Consider the following 22,837-nt stretch of genomic DNA (forward strand, 5'->3'; position numbering starts at 1 on the left):
CAAAAGTTTCCAAGACTTCCAAGTCTGCCCACAGAAAAGACCTTATAAAAATGTCTAAATAATAAAAGGACCAAGGAAATGACTGGGACAGACCTGGTCCTGCTGCTTCCTGGCAGAAGAGCCACAAGAAGCATGGACCCCCTACAATTACTTGCAGTGCCACGTACACAAATGGCAGGTGAAAGCAACATTGAATTTTTAATGCATATGTACCTGGAGTTTTATGATTCAAAAGCATGACAAATTTTTCATACTCAGAACAGGAGTTAACCCTAAACAGTGACAGAGATATGTATTCCAAACTCCAGAAATTGTTACGTTTTGAGAAGCTCATTCATATATGTCAGAATAAAATTACTTTTTTTCAGCACATACATTATCATGCTGTCAGCTCTTGAAGTGACGTAAGAAAGCCTGCATAAGCTATAGAAAACCAAACCACCCCCCCAATCAGCATCTGCTTTCAGCTAACAATGGCCAGAGTATAATTTATTCCAATTTACGCCCAAAAACTCACCTCTTCTTTGTTGGTTCTGTTGTATTCTTTCCAAGGATTTCCCTATTACAAAGTTAAAACAAGGATATTAAAGAACACTGAATTGACAGTAAGGAATTGATTCAATTTCAGATTGTTAACTGAGTCAGAGACACATTGTCAAAGCACCAATAACCCAGATAAAAAGCTGCCAAGGCCTTGCCACTGGCCTTGCCAAGGCAAGCACAGACTGACACATGCCCTTCACTGCTCACGTGCAGTATGGAGCTCAAAGATGCATGGCTGTGCTGAGAATTGTGGCTGCAGGACTCTTTCTGCTACCACGAATTTATGGGGTTATTATTAGGTTATTTAACAAAAGCCATGTTGATGTGAAAAACATTGGTAAGAAACCAGGATGATGTGACCTGAAACTAGGTTGACTTGATTGTTTTGTCTAACATAAATATTCTGATAATGTCTATGAAACAGCTCTTTTTATAGCAGTGCTCACTGATTTCAAAGGATATGAGAAAAATTATCTACAGGGAAGGGAACCAGGTGTCCCTGTAGATAGCAAACATGGTACAGACACCAATCTTATTCATAAGGTTAATCTCAACTTTCCAAATCAGTGTTATGGAAAAAAACCATGTGTTTTTCCCTTCCTGAAACAGGAATCACAGCATGAGTGATGACAAAGCTAAACACACTAATATTAGCTATATGAACTGCTAGGAAAATATTAGCATAATTTTGAAAGCTTTTCAGAGCAGAGACTGTCTATGTTTAAGGTCAATGAATTTAAATTTCTAATATTTCCAGTGTTCAGGTAACAAAGAAAAGACCAAGAATTTCCCTTGAGATCATACTGTCAGCTGTACCTAAACTGTAAGACATAGCATGCCAGATCAAAAATCAGATCAATCCACTAACTTGTGGACTTTTCATTATTCTGAACTAAATTATTATAACCCTTAAAATACAGACTTGTCCTTCCATTTAGCATATTTACTGGCAAAAACAGATCACGCGAGCAGAGTTGCTTATCAGAAACTGAATCAATGGTTGTAAGCAAAATCCAAGGTATCTGCAGCAGCCTGTGTTTGTAGGCTTAGATCAGGAATTTTGCAGAACTCCACAGCACAATCTACAACAAAAAAATGCAGCAATACATGTCTTTGCTTCCTTAGACAAAGGCCAACTCATACCTTTATAACATGCATAAATTATTTTCCCATTTCTCAGTTTCAGTATTTGTGAGATTATGAATCTAACTAATCTAAAAACAAGAACTTAAGAAACATGCTTAAGATTTTATGGAGCCTATTAAAAAAATAAATACCAGGGGGATGGGGAGAGAAAAAAAGGGGTGAAGAAGGTTATATATTTGAGGCATAGCTTTATTATTATTTACAAAGTGTTACAGAAATCAATACAAAATGACATACACAATGCACAGTTTTCCACATGGCATTTTACAAATTCATGACAGAACAGCCTTAATTATGCTTATCTTAAACAATTTTCTAATCAGACAGTACTTGACAGTTCTAAAAGTAGAACTGAAACAAGCTTTTGGGAATAATCAAATGAAAAAGTGACAAAACGTGCTTTTAATTTTCATGCTGAGTAACATGGGAAAAAATAACAATGAAGAAAACTAGTACAGCATTAGATTGCTACTGTCAATTAAAGGGAAAAAATATCTAAGATTATTACCTCATTATTTTCTGTTCTTCCTCCATCTGTTCCCTGACCTGTTGCAGTTCTTTGATCAGTTCCACATCTGTGCCGTTCACCCAGGTGTACACCACATCAATTGGCATGGGTAAACAAAGCCTACATAATTCAAAGGAAAGCTACATGAGCTGTTTAATATTACATTACAAGTGTTCATGGCATCCTACAATAGCAATTTCTGTCTAACAACAGAAATACTTGCTGTCTGGACTGCAAACAAGACAAAGCAAAAAAGGCTCTCTTCAGCTATATATATCATCTTGTAATTATACACAAGCCTTTGACAAAACAGCACAGACATCAACCAAAAGGACACCAAGTGGTTTTAACTGTTCAGTAACTAAAGGAAATCCTAACTTTATGCTCCAAATTTCACTGACCCAAACTCATGCCCCACCTCCTTCAAACCCATCAAATATTTTTCAAATCAGTACCAAGACCTGAGCACATTCTTAATTCACCAGCTACATCAGACAGGACAGCATGAAGCATAACTTAAATCATACTTACTGTTATTTAATTGTGCAGAGCCAAAAAGATCTCAGTAGGACCAGGTCTCTATCCTAGGAATGTGTCTCAGATTATATTAACAGAGCATTTCATAAAACAACAATCTAATTTGGGTACATGAATTCAGACTCTAGGTACAGCAGGCAAATTAATTCTTGCCACAATTGAATATCCTGGAGCTGTTTCTGGAGAGTTACAGATTTCCTACCAAGCATAAGGCAGAAGACAGGGGGTTGGGTACCTTTTCTCCTATTTTTTTTAATGATAATCTCCTCTCCCAGGCCCACAGCTTTGTGTCAGCAGGTAGTCCAGGCTACTGCCATAGGTGAATCTGAGCCCCATATAGGAGGAGGATATCCCAATTATTATTTACAAATGTTCCAGTGTCAAGCTATTTAATACCTTCCTAAACTGTAGATGGCCTAGCAAACATTGGGAAGCATCATCCTGTGACCCCGTGGATCTCAGCATTTGAGAGGTTCGAAGATGTTCTCTCTCCACTCACTGCATCCTTCCAAAAGCATTCCAGGAGAGACAGAGGTTACAGGCAGGTATTTTGTCCCCCTGCCCTTGCACAGCAGGCCATGCAGAGACCTTGTACCCAGCTTCGCTTTCTACTGGCTCAGACTCAACAATTGAAGCACAAAATTTGGTACAAGGTCAGCCAGTCACAGCTTGTCACAACCCAATGGGCAGGAACATTTTGTACTCAATTTACAGCTGTTCCCAACTGAGCTGCAAAACTCAGGGGATAATGGTGGGGCATTCTGAGATAATTTGAACATCTCAGCAGCAGTGCTGCCTTCCCCAGCAGCACCACCCCAGAGAGACTCTCACATCTGAAGGAAGCTACCCTTCTATCCAAAAAAAGTCAATTTACTGAATACAATTACCCTTCTATTCAATTATTTCACTATTTTTTCCAGAGATAACTAACTTGTGGTTCATTTACAAGGCATGTTTTGAACTAAAACTTCCTCCAGAGGAGTAGAAATTCAATGGCAGGAGCTCTTCCAGCTTTTCTACATTTGTTGTCATCAGTTAAATGGTTTGACAGTCCCTGGAATGCTACAGTTCAGAAAGGAGTGTTTTAGGTGGAAGCACCTGACTCAAGTCAGCAGACTTCAAAAGTGCCCAAACTTCAGCCTTCCGGGCAAAGTGCACAGCTTATTCACCCCAGCTTCACTGAAGAATTTAGGATGTCCGAAAGAACTCTGACTCTCTATGGTACGAGGCAATTTTGACTTCTTTGAAGCCTCTCTCCATTTTACCATTTCCTAAATGTGTGTCTGTGCAGGAGCACATATACCTGTGTAATTTTCTACACTATGCCACAGACAGCCAAAAGCCAGTAAATTCCACAGAGGAAAAGCATTTTTGTTGCAGGCATGTCAATTCAACCAACCTTGGCATGGCGAGCTCATTTTTCATTACCAGTGACAACAGAGACAGACCAGTTAAAAAAAAAAAAACAAACGTCAATTGTTTGCAGATCCACTAGTCTAATTGCCTAAAAATTATCCAAATACTCAATAAATTTTCTTAATGCACCTTTACAGCACACACTGTTTTACTGTTTCCAATTAAGCCAAGAAACTCTCTTAAATCTGTACCTTTCTGGACTTGGCCAAAGCTTTCTGGATGGTTTCGTGGCTTCCTAAAGTACACTGAGAGTTTATATTTTCAGAATTATGTATTGGAATTTTGCTGTAAAATGGTTTAAATGAAAAGGAACAGATACTACACTTGAGTAGTATTGTTCTCAAACACTATTTTAACATTTGGAGTCTTTTACAGATTGTTGAAGTTCAGATAAGCTCAAAAACTCTCTCAAAAAGCTCAAAAACTCTCTCAAACTCTGTAGATGTGTTTCCTTCATATGGATTCATACATTCAGTCTTCATCAGAAACACCAGTCTGGCAAATGGGTTAAGCCCAAGATGACCTGAGTTAATTTACTAAATACAGCCACCGTTCCAATCAGCTATTTCCCCTCTTTGACATGACTAACTTCTGCTTCACTAACAGATGTGACTCAAAGGTGCAATTTGATTCCAAGTGGGAATTATCTTAACACCTTTCTACAGAAAATTATCACTTTGGAAAATTCTTTGGAGACTCCCAAACAATTAATATAGGTTTTTACATTTTTCTCTTTACAAAATGTACCAGTTTTTACTTGTAAATCTAAAAACATCCATAGGATGCTGCTTGAAGACAAAACCAGAGCCACCAGAGCCACCAGTGCCCCAGACAGGGCAGGGGAACACTTGCTGGCTGGAACTTCCCATACCTATGGTGTGTTTACATAAGAGAACCATCATCACAGCTGAGACTGTAGGAGAAGACAATTTTTTGTCTCAACATCCACTGTTGCTGAAGGAGTACAGCAGATTTTGGATCTCTCCCAAGATCCCATACAGTGATCTCCAACGTTGCTGAGCCTCTTTATGAACAATAGAAGTCTAAGCTGCTCACAGTAAACCTCCCAGCCTCCTGCCTGTTCCAGCTCTGTAATTACGTACTAACAGGAACTGAGCTGTTCCATTGTTGGTCCTGCTCCCTGATTTGTGTCTTTTCCTCTCTCCAGTCTCACTCAGCTCAACAGGCCAACCACTGACAACTCTCACTTGCAGCACCATACTGAAATCAGTCTGCACATTTTAAAAGATGGGGATTATTCCTTCACATCTTTCCATATATACTTTTGAGTTTTAAACAGGACATCGTGGAATAGCAAAGTTACACTTTACAGTAAGTAAACTATACTTACTGTACCATTTGCAAGTTGAGTAACAAAGCGCAGCCCTCATCCAAAATGAAACTCCACTATTTAGTTTCCTTTTCTCCCTTTTTACTTTCACATCAAAACTTAGTTTTCAAAAATGGGTTTGGATAAAGTGCCTTGGTACAAAGCCCTGGAATTTCTAGTGCACTCTCTCAAGCTGTGTAAGAGCCTAAGCAATACAAGAAGCAAGTTTAGCAGCTGATGTGGCTACCTGAAAAGTGCCTCAGTTGGGATGCCAAGGGTTTGCAACAGGAAGGAAAAACTACCAAAAGCAATTGCTAAACCCCAAGGCAAAACCAGAAGTCTGCCTTAGTCTGGCAGAGTAGAGTGTTCAAAAGATATTGCTTAATGATGTCATTGTTTCTGTGTGATGAGCTTTTTGATTTTATCATCATAAGGAGCTTGCTCACATACACAAATTTGTCTACAACTCATGGTGAGGTTTTCTCCATAGAAGTTGTAAACTTCTGTGGAAAGAACAGAGAATTTTACCTGCAAAACTCCCTAGAGAACACAAATCAAATTCAATTGAAGGCCCACTAATATTTCCCAAACGCCATGCAGCTTTTGCTTTCCACAAAGCAGTACACTGGCTTAGTTTTATAACCAACAAGCCTCCTGTTCTTCAATTCTGAATATTTTTCTCTAGCACTAAAATAGGAACTGATTAAAATCACTGGACAAGCTAGATTCAGTCTGGAGGTCCTCAGTTTATGTGTAGCTCTATATGTTGCACTGACACCAGCCTAAAAAACTCCACCAAACCTTCCTCTAATAATTTAAGCACCCATCACGAAAACCTTTAGGTTTTGCTTAGGCAGCCAATAGTTCCTCACCGGATACTGGATGTTTTGCTCACAATCCACAGAAATGAATGCTAGCAAAGGAGTGCTTTTCCCAACCAGGAAACACTGCAGAAATGAGAACTGACTATATCTATACCACAACAGTAAGATTTGTGATTTTGTTCTCAAAAAAGTCAATGGTTTTATAAAAACACTCCAGTTAATTATCACTAAGTCAGGCATTTCAGTAGTGACAGGACCAAACTGCCACGTTTCACTTCAGTACAGCTAAAACACGTAAACACTGAGCTATTCATCCATATGAGCTGCACCACTCTGCTTTTATCTCTCATCCATTGGAAAATGGGAGAGGAGTTGCAAAAGAGACTGTAAAAGTTCCTGGTATTCACCAACACCATGCAATGCTTTTTACAGAGTTATCTCACACCAACTGAAGCGTGACAAATTAATCTGATAATTTCTACTGTTCCATGATGCAACAAACCTCAAGGCAGATTAAAGCTTCTGCTTTCAGGGTTAGTTTTTATCCCAGTCAAGTGTATCAATATTAAGAGTCAGGTGATACCTGCTTAGTAGCTTTCTTCCACCTATCAATTCACAGTGCACTTACTCCCTGAGCTACAGACCCCATGGCTATTCAAACATGAATGATGAATAGGAAGTCATGTAGCAGTTAAAATAATTGAAATAAGTGACCCATATGACATGGTTTCCAACTTGCTGTGAGAGATTCTCCCATGCACTCAGCTTTTAAAAGTTTCTTACTAGCTTTGTGACTTCTCTGCTCAATAATGATCCTCATAAGACATCACAGAAAGCATAAGGTAATTTGAAAATAACTTGTCAAAACACTGAATATTAAAGTGTTAAGCACATAGAAACACTACTTATGTTTTCCTATCTTAACTTGGAAAATATGACATGGCCTCCCTTCATTGATAACATTGTCACCGTTTTCCTATTTCATTAGAGACTGGATGAATTAAACACATTTAAAACAAATTTATTATAAAAATAACTAACACACTAACTAAGCACTAACTAAGTTTAAAATCTGCTGCAGATTTAGAGCCCACACAATAAGGATCTACTCAACAGTATGTTACTTCATCTAATATATTTTATTTAAATCTTTAATTAGAAAGTAAAGTGTGCAATAGTGTCAAGTGTAGGTAAAGCTCACCGATTCTGAAATGATTTGCCAGCGACGTTGTCTCTGTATGAATCAAACATAACATGATACTGGTCTCTACTCCACTCCAAGACAACCTGCAAAGAAAAAAAAAACAAAACCATTTGATGTCACCACCTTCTAAAGTTAGACACTAATTTTCACCTTTTGAAATGTTTAACCACATCCGATTTCATTGAAATCGATCCATGCGTTAATGAACAACTTGAGCAGACCACAATCCCAAATAAATTATGACAGTGAGGCAGCAATTGGATCCAGAACTGGAAAGCACTTAATTTAAACAAACTTTTCTCTGCAACAAAGGATTTCATGACTTATGTACACTCTTTTTAAACTACTTTATATTTAGGTCACCTCCCCCTTGTTTCTTAGCATTTAAAAATTCAGGAATGTTTTCCCAAAATTGAGATCTAAATCAAACATACTTTGATACAAGCAGGAAACCCCTAACACACACACAGCCCTGCACAATTTTGCTCATCTTTTTCTATTCTCATACAGGATATACTGAAGTTACATACCTCAAAACTCTGAGCTTTGCAAACAAACAGCCAGGAAAAAAACCTACCATTTTTCAACACTAAAAGTGGTAACTATGCTTTGACATAACAAAGAAGTCCAAGTATTTTGAGACAGAAGTAATATAAAGCATATATGTTCTCCTCTGAGATAAACTTGATATGACATTTTTTACAGTGAAAGTCCAACCTTGAAAACTACAGTAGCATTTTGTGCTGTTTTAGAGTTGAAGGCTTGGTGGCTTAATTTACTGGGATAAGTGTATATTTGTAGGTACTGAAGAGGGGAAAAAACCCATAAACAAACAAATGAAAACAACAAAGCAAAACAAAACCAGGAAAGCATAGCACTTGTAGTACTTACTTTACACCACTCTTCCTAGATTTAAATGTTATTATTGCTTATTTCTTGTGTTGTGGTAACTATGAAATATACCATTTCTCTAAGGTCATCTTCAAAACCATACACAAACCATCCTCCCTCTTCAGAAGTTACACATCCCTCTACCCTCATTGCCACTAAAGCAAATTAAAGCCTTCCGTAGAGCAGGGAAGCTCCATCGTGTGCCTGGGTGACAAGAGCACACACGGAATTCCTGCCAGAGCTGCAAATGGTCTCTTTGTAACCAAGATCGCATCAGCACTCTTCCATTCCTCTCATACAAAGGACACAGATTGCCCCGGTAGGCATAAAAACCTCCTCCCTTAAATACCTAAATCAAGAATTGTCTTCAAAACACACTATTGCACTTTTTAATGCACAAGTTATGTCCTTCTGCCAAACGCCAGATTTAATATAGTACACATTGGAAGTTCATATGCACATGGAAACATTTGCTCGTACTATAATGACAAAGTGACACATTGTGACTGATCTGTGCTTAGAAGAAATACAGAAGTATCTAAGTAAAAATATATGATATGAATAATATATCTGTCCAGAAGAACATTACCCATTCCAGCCTTTTTCTTTGCCTTTTCTGTAACTACAGCGAAGAAGAAAGAGGCCAGATCTCTTAGGAACACATTAAGAAACAAAGTTAAGAACTCTTCCTACCTGATACATTTTTTCCTGCAAGTGTTTCCTCCTAACATATTATGCATGGTGCAATAATGCCTGGAGGCTGTTTTGTTTCAATTTTATATTCTGGTATTATAAAACCACCAAGGGAATATTAAAAAACATGAGAGACACCCTATTAGGAGATACTGTATCAGACATTATAACAGCAGCTCTGGCACGTTCTGGTTATAAAATATTTTACAAAGCAGAGCTACCTACCTGCTTTGGTAGGCCAAGGATGGCCAAGAAGGGTTTATAATCAAACTGCCCTAATATTTCAAGCTCATCTTACAAACATGGAACAGCATTGACTTAGACCTGGCTGCCCTGTATGTTTTTGCAAAAACATTTCTCACTCATGTTCAATGCCCTAGTATTTCACTGAGCTGAAGGTTTTCCTTCCAGTGAAGCTAATTTGCAGCTTCTGGCTGTGAGAACATCATTACCAATCTCAAGTTATTTGCCCTAACCATACATTTTTATTCCACTAGTAATACTGGTATTAGCATGAACCTAAGAAATCAGACCTAATTTTGCCTACTAGAACAACAAAAAAAAGCTGGTTCTGGGGGTGGGGGAAAAGCTGCAATGCTGTTCAGACACCAGGGTCTGATAAGCATTGCCTCACACTGCTTTTTATTGCTTGAGTTTCCCACAGACGGCTAAAAGTGGTTAAGCTGTTAATTTCTCAAAAGATTTCTTGGTTTCATTTTCCAAACAGCTTGATAGTTTTTTATTAGTTGCTGCCTTGAAGATTCTGTACTCAAAAAAAGAAGCATTTTCCAATCCCAGGACAGTTGTCAGAAGAGGTCTAACAGTGTTCATTCTCATCTCTCCTAAGTCACTGAACTAGCACTGTTTACCAAACTACAAAGGCAAAAAACAAGATGCATGCAAACATCTCTCACCAGGCTTACCTACCATGCTTGAAAGGAAAAAAGAAAATAAAAAGAAGGAAAAAAAAAAAGAAAAAAATAAGAATTGCAGGAGTTTCATTGGTGTTTTAGCTTTTTTTTTAAACATCACTAGGCACTTTTCTTTTTTGTTCACATATAATTTGGAAAATCTACTCCTACATGAATCTTCATACCTTTTTGCTCACTCTCTAAATTTTATCTAAGCTTCCCAAGTAGTTTTTAAAGGGCTAGAAGCAGCACACTATGCTTTAGCAAGAAAATCTGAGCAGTAATTTTGACTGATTCTCACCAAAACCAGACATAAGTAAGACAACTACTGAAATATTTTTGAAAACCTCCAAAGTTCTATGATATCCTAAAGTCATGTTTTAAGTCCGCATTCCAAAAAAATGCAAAATTATGTGAGTTTCACAGCACCACAAAAACTACACCAATCCAAGCTGAAAATCATGTGCAAACAGGTGCCTATGAGTACTTTACAATTACTAAATTTGCTAATAGTTTTGAAGTGTTTCAGGAACTTGTGGTTCCCGCAAGACAGCAGAGATTAGCACTTTATGCAAAGATGTGTTAGTACACAAAATAAAGTTTTGATTGTGGTACACGCAAGAGTTTCAAATAATACTCTTTATGGCTCTTTTTCTTTTTTTTTTTTTTTCCTGTATCTGAAAGAGCTCATCAAATTAAAAGAGAGAAGAAAAAAAGAAGAAAATATTAAAAAAAAAAAAAGGTTAAGAATCGCGAAATTCCAGTCTGTTTGTATTGAACATTGCTATCCTTTCAGACTGACGAAAATACTTGATTTACTCGATTCTTCACTACATTAAGAAACACTGCCCTGAAGAAGGATTCATTTTCTCCTCTCCAGATCCCTTCACTGATGACTTGCCAAATCGATAGGATAATGTGAAATGAAGATTTAAATATTCAACACATCCGTGTAAAATCATATTTAGAAAAAGTGCAATTACATTGCATCATTTACAAAATAATGAGAGAGAACTAAGTAACAAGTAGCAAAGCAGACACTGCTGTGCAGCTTGGAGGGAGGGTACATTTAACTCCTTAAACCCCGGAGACGGGAAAGATTCTGTCACTCCCAGCCGACGTGCGAAGGTGACATCCAGCACAGGCTTTAAAAGACTCAAACAAAAACACGGCCCTAATAAGTCACCTGATGAGGGAAGTGGAAAAGAACTGCCCAAGATCAGCGAACAGCAGCTGCCCGAGCACGCAGGGCTGTGTCTCCTGTCAGACCCCTGCTCGGCCCCGGGGGGACACCCGGGCGCTCCCCGCAGCCCAACAGGTGCGGCCAGGGCGCCGCGGGGAGCGGGCTGCGCTGCGGGGAGCGGGCTGCGCTGGGGGAGCGGGCTGCGCCGGGGGGAGCGGGCTGCGCCGGGGGGAGCGGGCTGCGCTGCGCGGAGCAGGCTGCGCCGCGGGGAGCGGGCTGCGCTGGGGGAGCGGGCTGCGCTGCGCGGAGCGGGCTGCGCTGCGCGGAGCGGGGCCGGGCTGGGGGGAGCGGGCTGCGCTGGGGGGCGCGGGCTGGGCTGGGGGAGCGGGCTGCGCTGGGGGGAGCGGGCTGCGCTGCGGGGAGCGGGCTGGGCTGGGGGGAGCGGGCTGCGCTGGGGGGCGCGGGCTGGGCTGGGGGAGCGGGCTGCGCTGGGGGAGCGGGCTGCGCCGCGGGGAGCGGGCTGCGCCGCGGGGAGCGGGCTGCGCTGCGCGGAGCGGGCTGCGCTGCGCGGAGCGGGCAGAGCCAGCCCGGCCCCGCGGCACGGCGGGCCTGCGGCGGTGCCGCTCGGCACGGCGCGAACGGGGCACGCCGCCGCCACGGGCGGGACCTGTCACCCGCGAGGCGCCCCGAGAGGGACCTGGCTGCTGGCGGGACAACGCAGCTACCCGGCTCCCCCGAGGAAAAGCGGCCCCAAACCCCCCGGGGCGGCGCAGCCGCGGGGCTGCGCCCGTCCCGCCGGCACCGCTCGGCTCGGCGCGGAGGGAGGGAGGCAGGCAGGGCAAGGGGGGCAGCCACGCCGCGCCGGCGCGGCGCCGTACTGACCTCCCCGAACTGCAGGGCGGAGACGATCATGAGGACGAGGCCCCCGAGGCAGAGGCAAGGCCCATACCTGTGCGACAGGCAGGTATAGGTCTGGCGCTGCAGGAGCTTTAGCAGCATGGCCCGCCGGCGGCCGCCGCCCCGCACGGCCCGGCCCGGCCCGGCCCCGCTCCCCGCGCTGCTTGCGCCGGGCGGGGCCGCCGGCCCAGCGCCCGCCCCGCTTCCGGCTGCGCCCGGCGCCGCCTGGCGGTGGCGGAGGGGCCGCGCTGAGGGAGAGGCGCTGCCGGCGCTCCCGGGGCGGCGGATTGGCTGTTCCCATCGCTGAGGGCTTGCGGGCATCACACGGATACACCCGAGCTGCGTGCTGAGATTTATTTTAACCAGTCCGTGCGTGTTACGGCACAGAAATGAAGTGCGGGGATGGGTTCATGTGGGATGGGAATGGGAATCAGCAGGGTGGAGAGGGTTACTGGTGGAGTTCTTCAAGAACAGCTCTTGAGGAAGAAAATAGGACAAGAAACTAGTTAGCGTTCAGTAGCTGACAGCACACTCTCGATTCCGCCACGAGGTTCAGCCACCTGCGTAGGACGGACGCTCTTGTTACCGCCGCTGCCAAACATCGCTCGGGCAGAGGCATCGCTGGTGGCCAGAGCGGAGGGAAGGGGTGTCAGAGACCTCCAAGAGGCCCAGCATAGCAGCACCTGTCTCTGTAGTCTATCCCTGCATCAAAAGGTCTACTAAGTATTTCTTAAAACTCCCTGCAGTGACTTTACAGAGTCACAAACATCATCCTTGAGATCTTGTATTTCCTGTGTGAAGTAACAATGCCTGACCCTTTCCAGAACTTTGTCCCAGTATATTTACACAGTGATGGTGTGGGAGGACTAGAGCTGGCTGTACTTTAGGAAATGTGCAAGAGGGCATGGCTCTTTCACACATCTCTTCCAAGCCGCTGAGCCCTTCTCCTATTTACTTTTTAGTGTCACAGCATTTTGTCCTTCTCCAAGGTTAGAGCAAAGCTCATGTCCTTACAAACAATTTGATGGGTGAAGGTATGGCTGTTGACGCCTTGAAATGGGGTTAATGTCCCTACTGAGTTTGGGCAGCAGGTTTTTTGCAGAGCCAGGACAGCTTGGCTCCTGAAACAGACTGGACAAGCCTGAGTTTCTGAACTTTGGAATAAAATAGTAGGTTCAAGGCGGGATATGTGGCAGGTGGTTCTGTAAGGCTGTACCTTCCCTGTACTTCAGCCAGTGGGGAAAGGAAGAGGGCAACACCCAGCCAGGAGCTGGGATAAAAGGAGGCTGCACCCTCCGAAACCTGAGAGAGAAACCCCACGGGTGTGTGCCCCAGGGACTCTCTCCCTTTACTTGAATAAAGTTGCAGGGCTCCTCTGTCTGCTTTTTGGACATAAACCTCTGGAATTTGTGGATTTTTCTGACAATGGGCCATGGGACAGAATGGTGAATTTACCAGGGGTTCCCTGCAGAGCCTCAGAGCCCACCTCATAGTGCTGTGTTTCTCCTCCTTAAGTGTGCTATCAGCCTGATAATACTTATTTGATCCTTCGTGGTAACCCAGCTTTCGAGTCTTGGTACACAGAAGACTCTAGCTAAACTTTTCTCTCCTTCACATGTTCTCACCCATGTGCTGAAGTAGTAGGCCAGGGGAATGTAATCATTGCATATTCCCTCACCTGTCCCTCCTGCTCAAGCACTGTGCTATTATTATTAAACTATTATTACTCAGCTATTATTACTGCCTAGCAGCATCTCTTTACCACCACCCACAGCACTGTGCCAGCAGTACCAGTGATGGCCTGGTATTCTGAGTCAGCAGGCTGAGGTTTTCATTGAGAACTGAGGTGTAGCACATATGCAGATTATGAGAAAAACCTCTGTTTCTGGTCAAAAAGATCTATTTCTGGTCAATAATCCAATGTAAATGCAGAAATGAATGTGCTGAAAATAGGAAACTGAGAGATATATCACCAATGTAAAGCAGAAAACCAGTCAGGAAAAGCTGAATTACTTCAAGACCTAGATTAATAACTAGCGCAAAGTGTGAGACATTTATATAGACTAATAAATGCTTCCATACAATACCAATGTGATAAAGCCATTAAAATTCACATAGCCATTAAATTATTTTATAAAGTATCAGATAAAGCATACCATTAGACACAGAGATATAAAAAGGTGCTGAACAAATCATGATGGCACTATATCTGTCCTTTCTTATAGAATACTTATATTCAAGGAATATATATTTAAACTGAAATAGGTGCATGAAAAAGAACAACCAGATCCTCCTTTCTAAAAAGATACTAAAAGGTTTTGACTTGTTCACATCACGGAAATGGAAATCAGAAACTTACTTAAACTAAATGTAATACTGTCACCAGGTTAAAACAAAACACAGGAAAACCCAAAGCAAAACAAAACAAAACAAAATAAAACACAAAAAGGAGACAAACCCATGTTCTGGAATATATTTCAAACAGGAACATCAGGGATACCTATCAAGCCTTGAGAGACACCTAAACAGCTTGTGACAGGAAACGAGATTCCATACTTGAGATGTTTCCCTATATTCCATTTTGCCGTGGACTGATAGGATCTTCCTGTCTTCAGTCCATCAAAGTTTTAATTATTCCAGACAAATGAGATTGTTTGGTCTGGAGAAGACGAGGCTCAGGTGGGACCTCATTGCTCTCTACAGTCATCTGAAAGGATGTTGTAGTGAGTTGGGAGCTAATCTCTTCTGCCATGTCTCAAGTGAAAGGATGAGAGGAAATAGCCTTAAGTTGTGCCAGGGGAGGTTTAGATTAGTATTAGTAAAAAGAAAAAAGAAGTCACTTAATGACTGGTCGGACACTGGAATGAGTTGCACAGGGATGTGTTTGAGTCACCGTCTCTGGAAGTGTTCAAGAGGTGTCTGTATCTGGCACTTGGGGATGCATTTTAGGAGTGATTATGGTGGGTTGATGGTTGAACTGGATGATCTTTAAGCCTTGATGATTCTGTGATTCTGTGAAAGGCACGGAATATGGAGGAAAACAAGGCCACCTTCAGCTTGCTAGTTAATGGCAAGCTATTAAGGTACACATAGCAGATGTGGGCTCAAATACCTTTTGAGACAATCTACCAAAGTTGCTGGGATTATTCTATGTCTGTCACTAGAAATTATTTCTGTGATCAAAACCAGAAACCAAATCAGGGACCTTGTATCTCTTTGCAGCTGTCTTTGTTGGCATGCATCTGAAAGGAGCAGGGCTTAGGTCAAATTCTGCTGTTTTCACATTTTATCTAATGTATTGTGCACCGTTCTCCAGGTGAGAACTTTATAATTGTATTCAAGAACACCGTACTTAACTTTCTCCATTTCTCACAGTCATTGGAGATGCAAATGAACCCAGATATTCTGCTAGGAGCAATAAATTCCACTAGATGTCAGGATATGTAAAAATTAGGTGCTGCTATTATAATCCAACAAATACTTAAGGGCTTTGCCAAGTTGTTGTCCATGTAAAACATTCAGCTCTTGGGATAATCTACTTGACTGTTCTTGTATTTGTATTAACTCAAAGGTGCACGTAGCAGCACTCAACACAAAGGCATGCCTCCTGTGGATTATGATGTAATCTAAATAAGCAGTCAAATTGTTATAAACACACTTGATCTTGATCTTGATTTTCTGCAAGTTGCCTTCACCAATATTTTTTCTCTCTTAGCTCTTAGAAAACAGGATTTTTGATATTTTTCTTATACTTTTCTAAGAGGGGGTAGAAGCTACTTTGAAAAGGAAAGTAATATTTACTTTCTTTCAACAAGAATAGAGATTCTGTAATGCTCAAAATCTTGAGGAAGGCAGAACTTCTTACTGGACATGGTAAACATGTCCAGTAGTATCTTTTTCCAGGTCTTTTGCATTCTCATTTGCTGGGAAAGGAGAACTGTAAGAGTTAAGCATCTCAAATAACAGTGTAATCATATTTTATCTTTGCTTGATGCAAAAGACTAAAAGTAATCAACCAAACATCTCAAGCTTTTCTGTTAGCCAAGAATATTATTCACTGGACATTTTGTGAATCTTGTTCAAAAGAAGAGAAAATTAACATCAACATAGCTTTCCTGTATTTGTCTCTGTATGGTCTCTTTCATAAACATGAATTAAACTTGTAGCACTTCTATGAGGCAAAAATTACTAACCACAAGGGTAGAGACAAAATTCAGCAAGTTTGATGCCTGTTCCACAAGAAGTCTGAATTTTCAAAATACAGGAGATAACTCGTGGTACTCTGAAGGCCCAGCAGTTCACCCTTAGGGATTTTGGTTTCATTTGAGAGTGCTCTGATCTTCTGAGCATGCAGAGGTGTCTTAAATTAGGCAAGTAAAAATTCAGAATAGAGGGGTAGGGACTTGTCTGTGGAGAGTTTGTCACTACTTTGAAGAGCTGAATAAGCACTATCTATGGAAAGGAATTGGGAGATAATAGGACCTTCTAGGACTTCTCTCCCTGCAACTCTGCCCTCCCAAAACACTGTAATATCTATGCTTCTGAAACTAATAACTTGGTATGGCACTGTGAATTTGGCAGTACCACTATCCATCAAATGCAATAATTACAAATGCAATAAATCACATTAGTTACTCGGGACATAAAAGAGTAAAAGACAGCGACTTTTACTGTAAAAGAGTAAAAGGCAGTGCTCTATCCTTCAACATATAATCTCATTTTGATTCACCATTTATAGAGCTCTTAGGCTTTGGTGAGACTCAATCCCACTGACATTACCTCTAGAACAGGGATTGAATGTAAGTGATTGGTTTCTGAGAGACACTGTTAGACCTTGCTGCTGTGTCTTGTAATGGATTATCTCTTAATCAGTCTACAGTAATTTTAGACTCATGAGCAAATGCATTCTAATTATATGCAGCTAGTGAGAGTTTTCACTTAGTAGAGCTGCAAAAGTGAATATTTTAAAATTGTGTTCAGTATTTCAGTACTTTTGAAAACCCTCAGGTGTTCAGCTCCCAATCCTCTGAACAGGTATGCAAGGAACATTTATGACTTTTTACTTGAAAATTTTCTTCATAGCATTTAGAAATTTTTTCTTTATACGCCCTTCTCTACTGGAAAAAAATATCTCTGAAACATTAGTCAGTTCCTACCCTTTCACTTCCTTTTTATTTTTGCAGATACTGGAAAGAATGTTTAAAATAATCTGAAGAGCATGGTAAAAATGAGGCAAAACTAAAGAGAAAACAGTAGTATCTCAGAAACAGATAAAAAAGCAGTGGCTAGAGAGCAAAGAACTGGAACAATGCCATTTGAAAAATCTCTGAAAGTGAGCATCTAGATGAAGCTGAAGCAGCATGTGCACCTGCCAGCAAAATCAGATTTTCTAAGCATAATATTCGCCAACATTTTACTCTAAAAGATCTGTTATTTCCTGTACACTTCAAACTAAAATAATAAATGCTTTCAGAAAGCCAGAAGAAATCTTTTGAAATTCTGCAGAATCTGGCATTTGCTCTTGGTTTTGGTTGGTTTGGAGCTTTTGTAGCTTTTTTTGGGGTGTTGTGTTTTTTGTTCTTGGTTTTCTTCATAGCAAGCCCTTGCTTTTTAAAGAGATACGCTCTTAGCAATAGTAAACTAAAATTTAAATAGATGATGGCCTTCAAACTGAATCATATCTCTATGTCTGTTTCCAAAATCCCTAATGAAGTGGATGAAATACCGTAGATAAACTCTGCAGGCCGTGATTTATTATATTTAATGTATATTAGTAAATGTATGAAAGTAAGTTTATTTTCTAAATATTAAATTTTATCATTCCTTTTGAAAATATACAGTTAGAGTTCATCATCTTGATATTTAACTATCATTTTAACTAGAGTAGAATAGAATAGGATAGAATAGAATTTCTCACAGTAGTCTGGTTCTATGAAATGTTTGATTATTCTAAAGGGTAAAAAGGTATTATTTTTTACTTTAACACTAGAAACACAGAGCTTTTAGTACACTGATGGCATTGTTACATCATGGTGATGGAATTTATGTTTCTTTCATTAATCCTGCCAGGTTGCAATGGCACAGAGAACAGACTGTATAGATTTGATGGTTGAAATGAGCAGGGTAGTCTTTTAAATCCACTCAGCAGCACAGAGCAGAAAATAATGGAGGTGCTTTTAGTGAGTTACAGTGGTCAGTAGGACTTTGTGGCTGGATCAAATAACATGTACCTTTTACATCACAGTAGTGAGATGGAGACTCAGAACATTAGAAGAGCATCTAATTTTGGTTAGTTAGCTCTCCATCATTTGGTATGGATCACAGCATGAGAGAGAAGGATTGAATAGTTAAAGGACCTCTTTGGGATTAACAATTTCCTTTGATGGTTGAAAATATATTTTTATGTTTAAAAATGCTTAAGAGACTACATAGAGAGTAGAGTGGGAATAATTGCTACAATGCCTTTTTGGAAAGCCATATTAGCTGTTCTTCATATCTGTTTTATTTCAGAACATAGAGACAAAGAATCGTTTGAGCTGGAAAATGCCTCTAAGACCATTGACTCCAGTCATTACTGTTGCTCATGAGTGTGAAGGAGCTGGTACAGACAAGACACAGGTATAGTTCATGATCTTTCCTCTGGGACTCCCAAGCTGCACCAGCTGTTCCTGAATCCAAATTTTCTCAAACAGATGAGAAGCAGTGATGCTCCACAGGTTATTGCAGTGCTCATTGCCAGCGACAAAGCTGAGCATTTGTTTATGCCTCATGATACTGATTTCACTGCATTTTTACTGAACAAGAACAATCCTCTGCCTTTTTTCCATGTTATTTGTGGTCATAACAGATTTGCTACACAGCACGAACCTTTGATATAGAATAACTATGAAGGACATGGACAAAGGCCAAGAAAGGATGGAAAGAACAGTTTGTTAAAACAGAAAAGAGAAAATTGGACACAATATTTCGGTTTTGTAGAACTACATTTTACTAGGTACGTCTGTTTGTTACGTATATGTCAGCTGGAATCAAGCAGTTTTCAATATAAACAGATTTCACAATATTACCCTGAAGCACACATAGCAGCTCTCTCTGGCCCTGTTAGACCTTGGTGTCAGCTGTGGCCAGACACAGAAAAAGGAAGCTCATGAAAGAAGCAAATAATAATTCAGCCAGCAATGTACAAAGCAGGGTACACAGGAAGAAATAATTGAGTGCCCTCTATTTAACAATATGATGTGGTAAAGGTAGATAGACAACACCCATAAATTGTACTGGCAAATCTAGATTAACACATGGAAATAGAATCTGATTTTTCAGCAGTGAGCACTCCCCATTTCCAGGAGGTTTTGTGTTGGATGTAGCAACATCATTAGTCACTTCTGATGTTGAGAAAAAAGATATTTTGATAGCTTTTTCTAGGATTGATCAAATTGTCTCTGTTTAAAGTCTGTTTCCTTTAAACCCTTTGCATTCTAATTTGAATCAGGTCATGAATTTCATTATTTTCCCCTAATCTTCTAGCAAGCAACTCACTGCCAGCTACTGTGTACCACTAAGAAAACTGCAAAGATATTTCTTTCAGATGACAAGGCCACATAAAAAGCTCCCATTTCACTTTGAATGATTTCCTTTTCACTAAAAATGTGCTTCTACAAAAACGTGCTGCCAAAATTATCAAAATGCTAGAGCCAAATTCTCCCACTAACTGCTTCAGCATGTTCACTACCTCATTTAGAATGAAGGACAACAAAGTCACTGGAGAATGGTTCATCTGCAGCTAAACAGTCTCTCTCTTGCCCTTTATAGCTCATCAGTCTACAGGTCATGCATTCTGGAAACAAAGATTTCTCCCAATAAACATTTTATTTGAAAAAACATCACCCAAGAAGTAACTGAAAATACAGAGTGGAACACTAAAAAAAATACATTTTAATGGCTCATCTTCTCTAGAAATTCAGAAATAAACCTTTTCACACTTCACCATTATTGCAAGACATTAGTCTGTCCCGCATCAGAGGACGCTTCTGTTTGTTGTTTTATGTTGGTTTGGTTTTGTTTTTGTTGGTTTGTTGGTTTGGTTTTGGGGGGTTTGCTGCTTGCTTGGGTTTTTTGGTTTTGTTTGATTTTTTTTTTTGGTACGAGGTTTTGTTGTTGGGGTTTTTGGTTGTTTGGTTGTTTTTGTTTGTTTTTTGTTTGTTGGTTTGGGTTGGGGTTTATTTGAGAGATGAAATTACACAATTTCAACCCAGTAGTTACCTCTCTTCATTCTTGAGGGGCCTGTCAGTTTTTGACTTGTCCAGTCTTTTTGACAGCTGAGACATCTTTTACCTGCATTTTGGTTAGACATTTAGATATAATCTAGATATCTACAGAGGAGACCCAAAACAAATGGAGCAAAATAAACCATCTCTTAAACAGTAACACTTTTAAACTGCTTTATAACTGCTTTATAACTAAATCACATTACCTTTTAGAAATATTAAAATCATGCCATGAATGCTTCACAGTTTAAGACTTCACAGATGTTATGGGTTGTTACTATTGCTATTCCAAGCTTCATGTCAGAAGTGAGAATAGTTTACACATGCTTTTGTTACTGAGAGAAGGTTACAGATACTGGCACACAACCAAAGAGGAAGGGAAGAGGTACCACAAACCAGCTTGAACTCTTCACACAGTAATCTGAAGTAGTTATAGGTAATGTATTTGATTCCTTCCATAAACATATTTCTGGCACAACCTGTGTTAATAAACTAGTTCTCAACCAGTTTTTAATAAAAGAATTTAGGCATTACATTCACAGATTAAGGCTGCTTTTTTTCCTAGTGCTTGTGTGTAGCAACAGGTCTCAAGAAGTAGCTGAACTACATCTCTCCTACTCTTGTTCCAGACTTTTACTGCTTACCATTTTCTTGTCTCACTTGTTCTTCCATACTTCCATCTTCCAGCAGGTTCTTTACCAAGTCAGGGAAGTAAATGCTACTGTAACTATTCTGTACAGGTTCAATGTAAAAACCATGCAGAGATATTAAAAACCAATATGTTTGGGGAAAGGGATTCTTCTAACTGGATCTTTCATGTTACAGGTAATTTCATAACAAATGAGTTTGGAAAATACAGATGTGATAAAGAATACTCATATGTAATAAATACAAAATCCATGGAAACCAGATTTTGAGTAAAACAGGAGAAAAGAGGCAATACAAGTACCAGCAGCACAGGCTCTTTTAGATCTCTTCCATTGTTATTTCCTTACCTTCATATGTTTTCAAATCACTGACATGGATGTGTTATTATTTGCACATGTTGATATATTTATTTTTATAATAAATCTAATTTGAAGTAATCTGATCATTTTGTTAATAGAATCATAGAAGGGTTTGGTTCAGAAAGGACCATAAAAATGTCTTAGTTTCAACCCCACTCCCACGGGCAGAGAAACCTTCCATTAGACAAGATTGCTTAAAGCCCCATCCAGACTGGCCTTGAACAGGACATCCACAATTTCTCCGGCCAACCTGTCACAGTGTCTTATCACCCTTAGAACAGAGAATTCTTTCCTAATATGTAATCTAAAACTACTCTCTTTAAAGCCATCTCCCCCTCTGCTGTCACTACAGATCTTGGTTAAAAGTCTCTAGCTGTCCTTCTTCTAAGCCCCATTTAAGTAATGAAAAGATGCAATGTGTTGTCCCTGGAGTCTTCTCTCCTCCAGATTGAACAACCTCAGTTCTCTCAGCCTTTCTTTAACAAGGAAAGGTGCTCCACCCCTCTGATGATTTCTGTGACCTTCCTCTGGACCCACTGTAATTGGTCCATGTCTTTCCTGTGCAAGAGACCTCAGAGCTACATGCAATATTCCAGGTGGGGTCTCACCAGAGCAGGATATTTTTATACTGTTAGGGATTAAATATAATTTATTGAAAGCAAAATAAATTAAAATACATAGACCTTCTTTGAAATAGTGTTCTCAAGTCCAGTAAATAAAACAAGTCCTCCCAAGTTTGTGAGTAACCTGTATTTGTTACTCCGTGCAGCTTTTAATGATCTTTAAAGAACATGCTTCTCATAAAAACCAATTAAAGATCACTGTTCAAATTATATGTTGTTACTGACTCCCTTCTATAATAAAATTGTAAAGAAAATGAAACATCACGTGAGCTGTAATAAATGTTTACATAGCAACAAGAGCCTTTGCTAGGACCGAACAGTCGGTTGCCACCTGCTTTAGCCAAACATGTCCTTTTCTTTCACTCCAAATAGTGTTCAGGCACTTCAGAAAGTCATGTGAATTATTTAAATACTCAACTCACACTTAAAAGTAATTTATTTACTACACAAAACTAAAGGTATTACAAGGAACTTGCAGAACTGTGGAGGGAACATTTTTCCAACAATGTGACTTAAATGTTGATGCAGTAAAATAAAGTAAATTCCATCCTCTTTTTGCAAGGGACCAAACCAGAATACTAAATTAAAGATACAAAAAAAAAAAAAAAAAAAAAAAAAGAAAATTCTACTGCTATAAATATAATTACCATCAATATGTTTCTGCCATTTATTTATTTACGAAAGAGACTAGATTTAGTTTCTGTATAGTATTCTTTTAATTTTCTGTTTCAAGAGGAAAAAAACCCAAGTTACCCATATTGAGGCATAATTAAACAGAAATTTTTAAACCAGCATATTAAGACAGCTCAAATATTAGCTCCCTTCCATTATCCTTGCACCTTTAATATAAAGAGAAATAA

General features: G+C 40.0%; 1 protein-coding gene and 1 long non-coding RNA gene across 6 annotated transcripts in view; one reads left to right on the forward strand and one right to left on the reverse strand.

Annotated features, from left to right (window-relative positions):
* The window catches only part of GNPTAB (N-acetylglucosamine-1-phosphate transferase subunits alpha and beta), a 50,048-nt gene that overhangs the window by 26,780 nt on the left and 431 nt on the right, over positions 1-22,837 (reverse strand). Inside the window, exons 1-4 of one of the 4 annotated variants that reach the window (XM_063395689.1) lie at positions 12,136-12,399; positions 7,506-7,591; positions 2,198-2,317; positions 518-559 (exon numbers count right to left, since the gene is read on the reverse strand). In XM_063395689.1, the coding sequence (XP_063251759.1) occupies positions 518-559; positions 2,198-2,317; positions 7,506-7,591; positions 12,136-12,384 (497 nt within the window). In that variant the 5' untranslated portion in view covers positions 12,385-12,399. Of the gene's footprint in view, positions 1-517; positions 560-2,197; positions 2,318-7,505; positions 7,592-12,068; positions 12,400-22,837 lie in introns of those variants that run through there. The other 3 variants (XM_063395688.1, XM_063395686.1, XM_063395690.1) reach the window with 3 other exon arrangements.
* LOC134549756 (uncharacterized) lies at positions 9,493-22,598 on the forward strand. Of its 2 annotated transcripts, XR_010080174.1 has the most exons (3): positions 9,512-11,321; positions 18,594-18,701; positions 18,931-22,598. It is a non-coding gene; the product is annotated as an uncharacterized LOC134549756 (long non-coding RNA). The 2 variants fall into 2 exon arrangements; XR_010080173.1 differs by having other exon boundaries at positions 9,493-11,321; positions 18,594-22,598.

Source organism: Prinia subflava, chromosome 4, assembly GCF_021018805.1.
Source record: "Prinia subflava isolate CZ2003 ecotype Zambia chromosome 4, Cam_Psub_1.2, whole genome shotgun sequence".
In the NCBI taxonomy this organism is placed as follows: domain Eukaryota; kingdom Metazoa; phylum Chordata; class Aves; order Passeriformes; family Cisticolidae; genus Prinia; species Prinia subflava.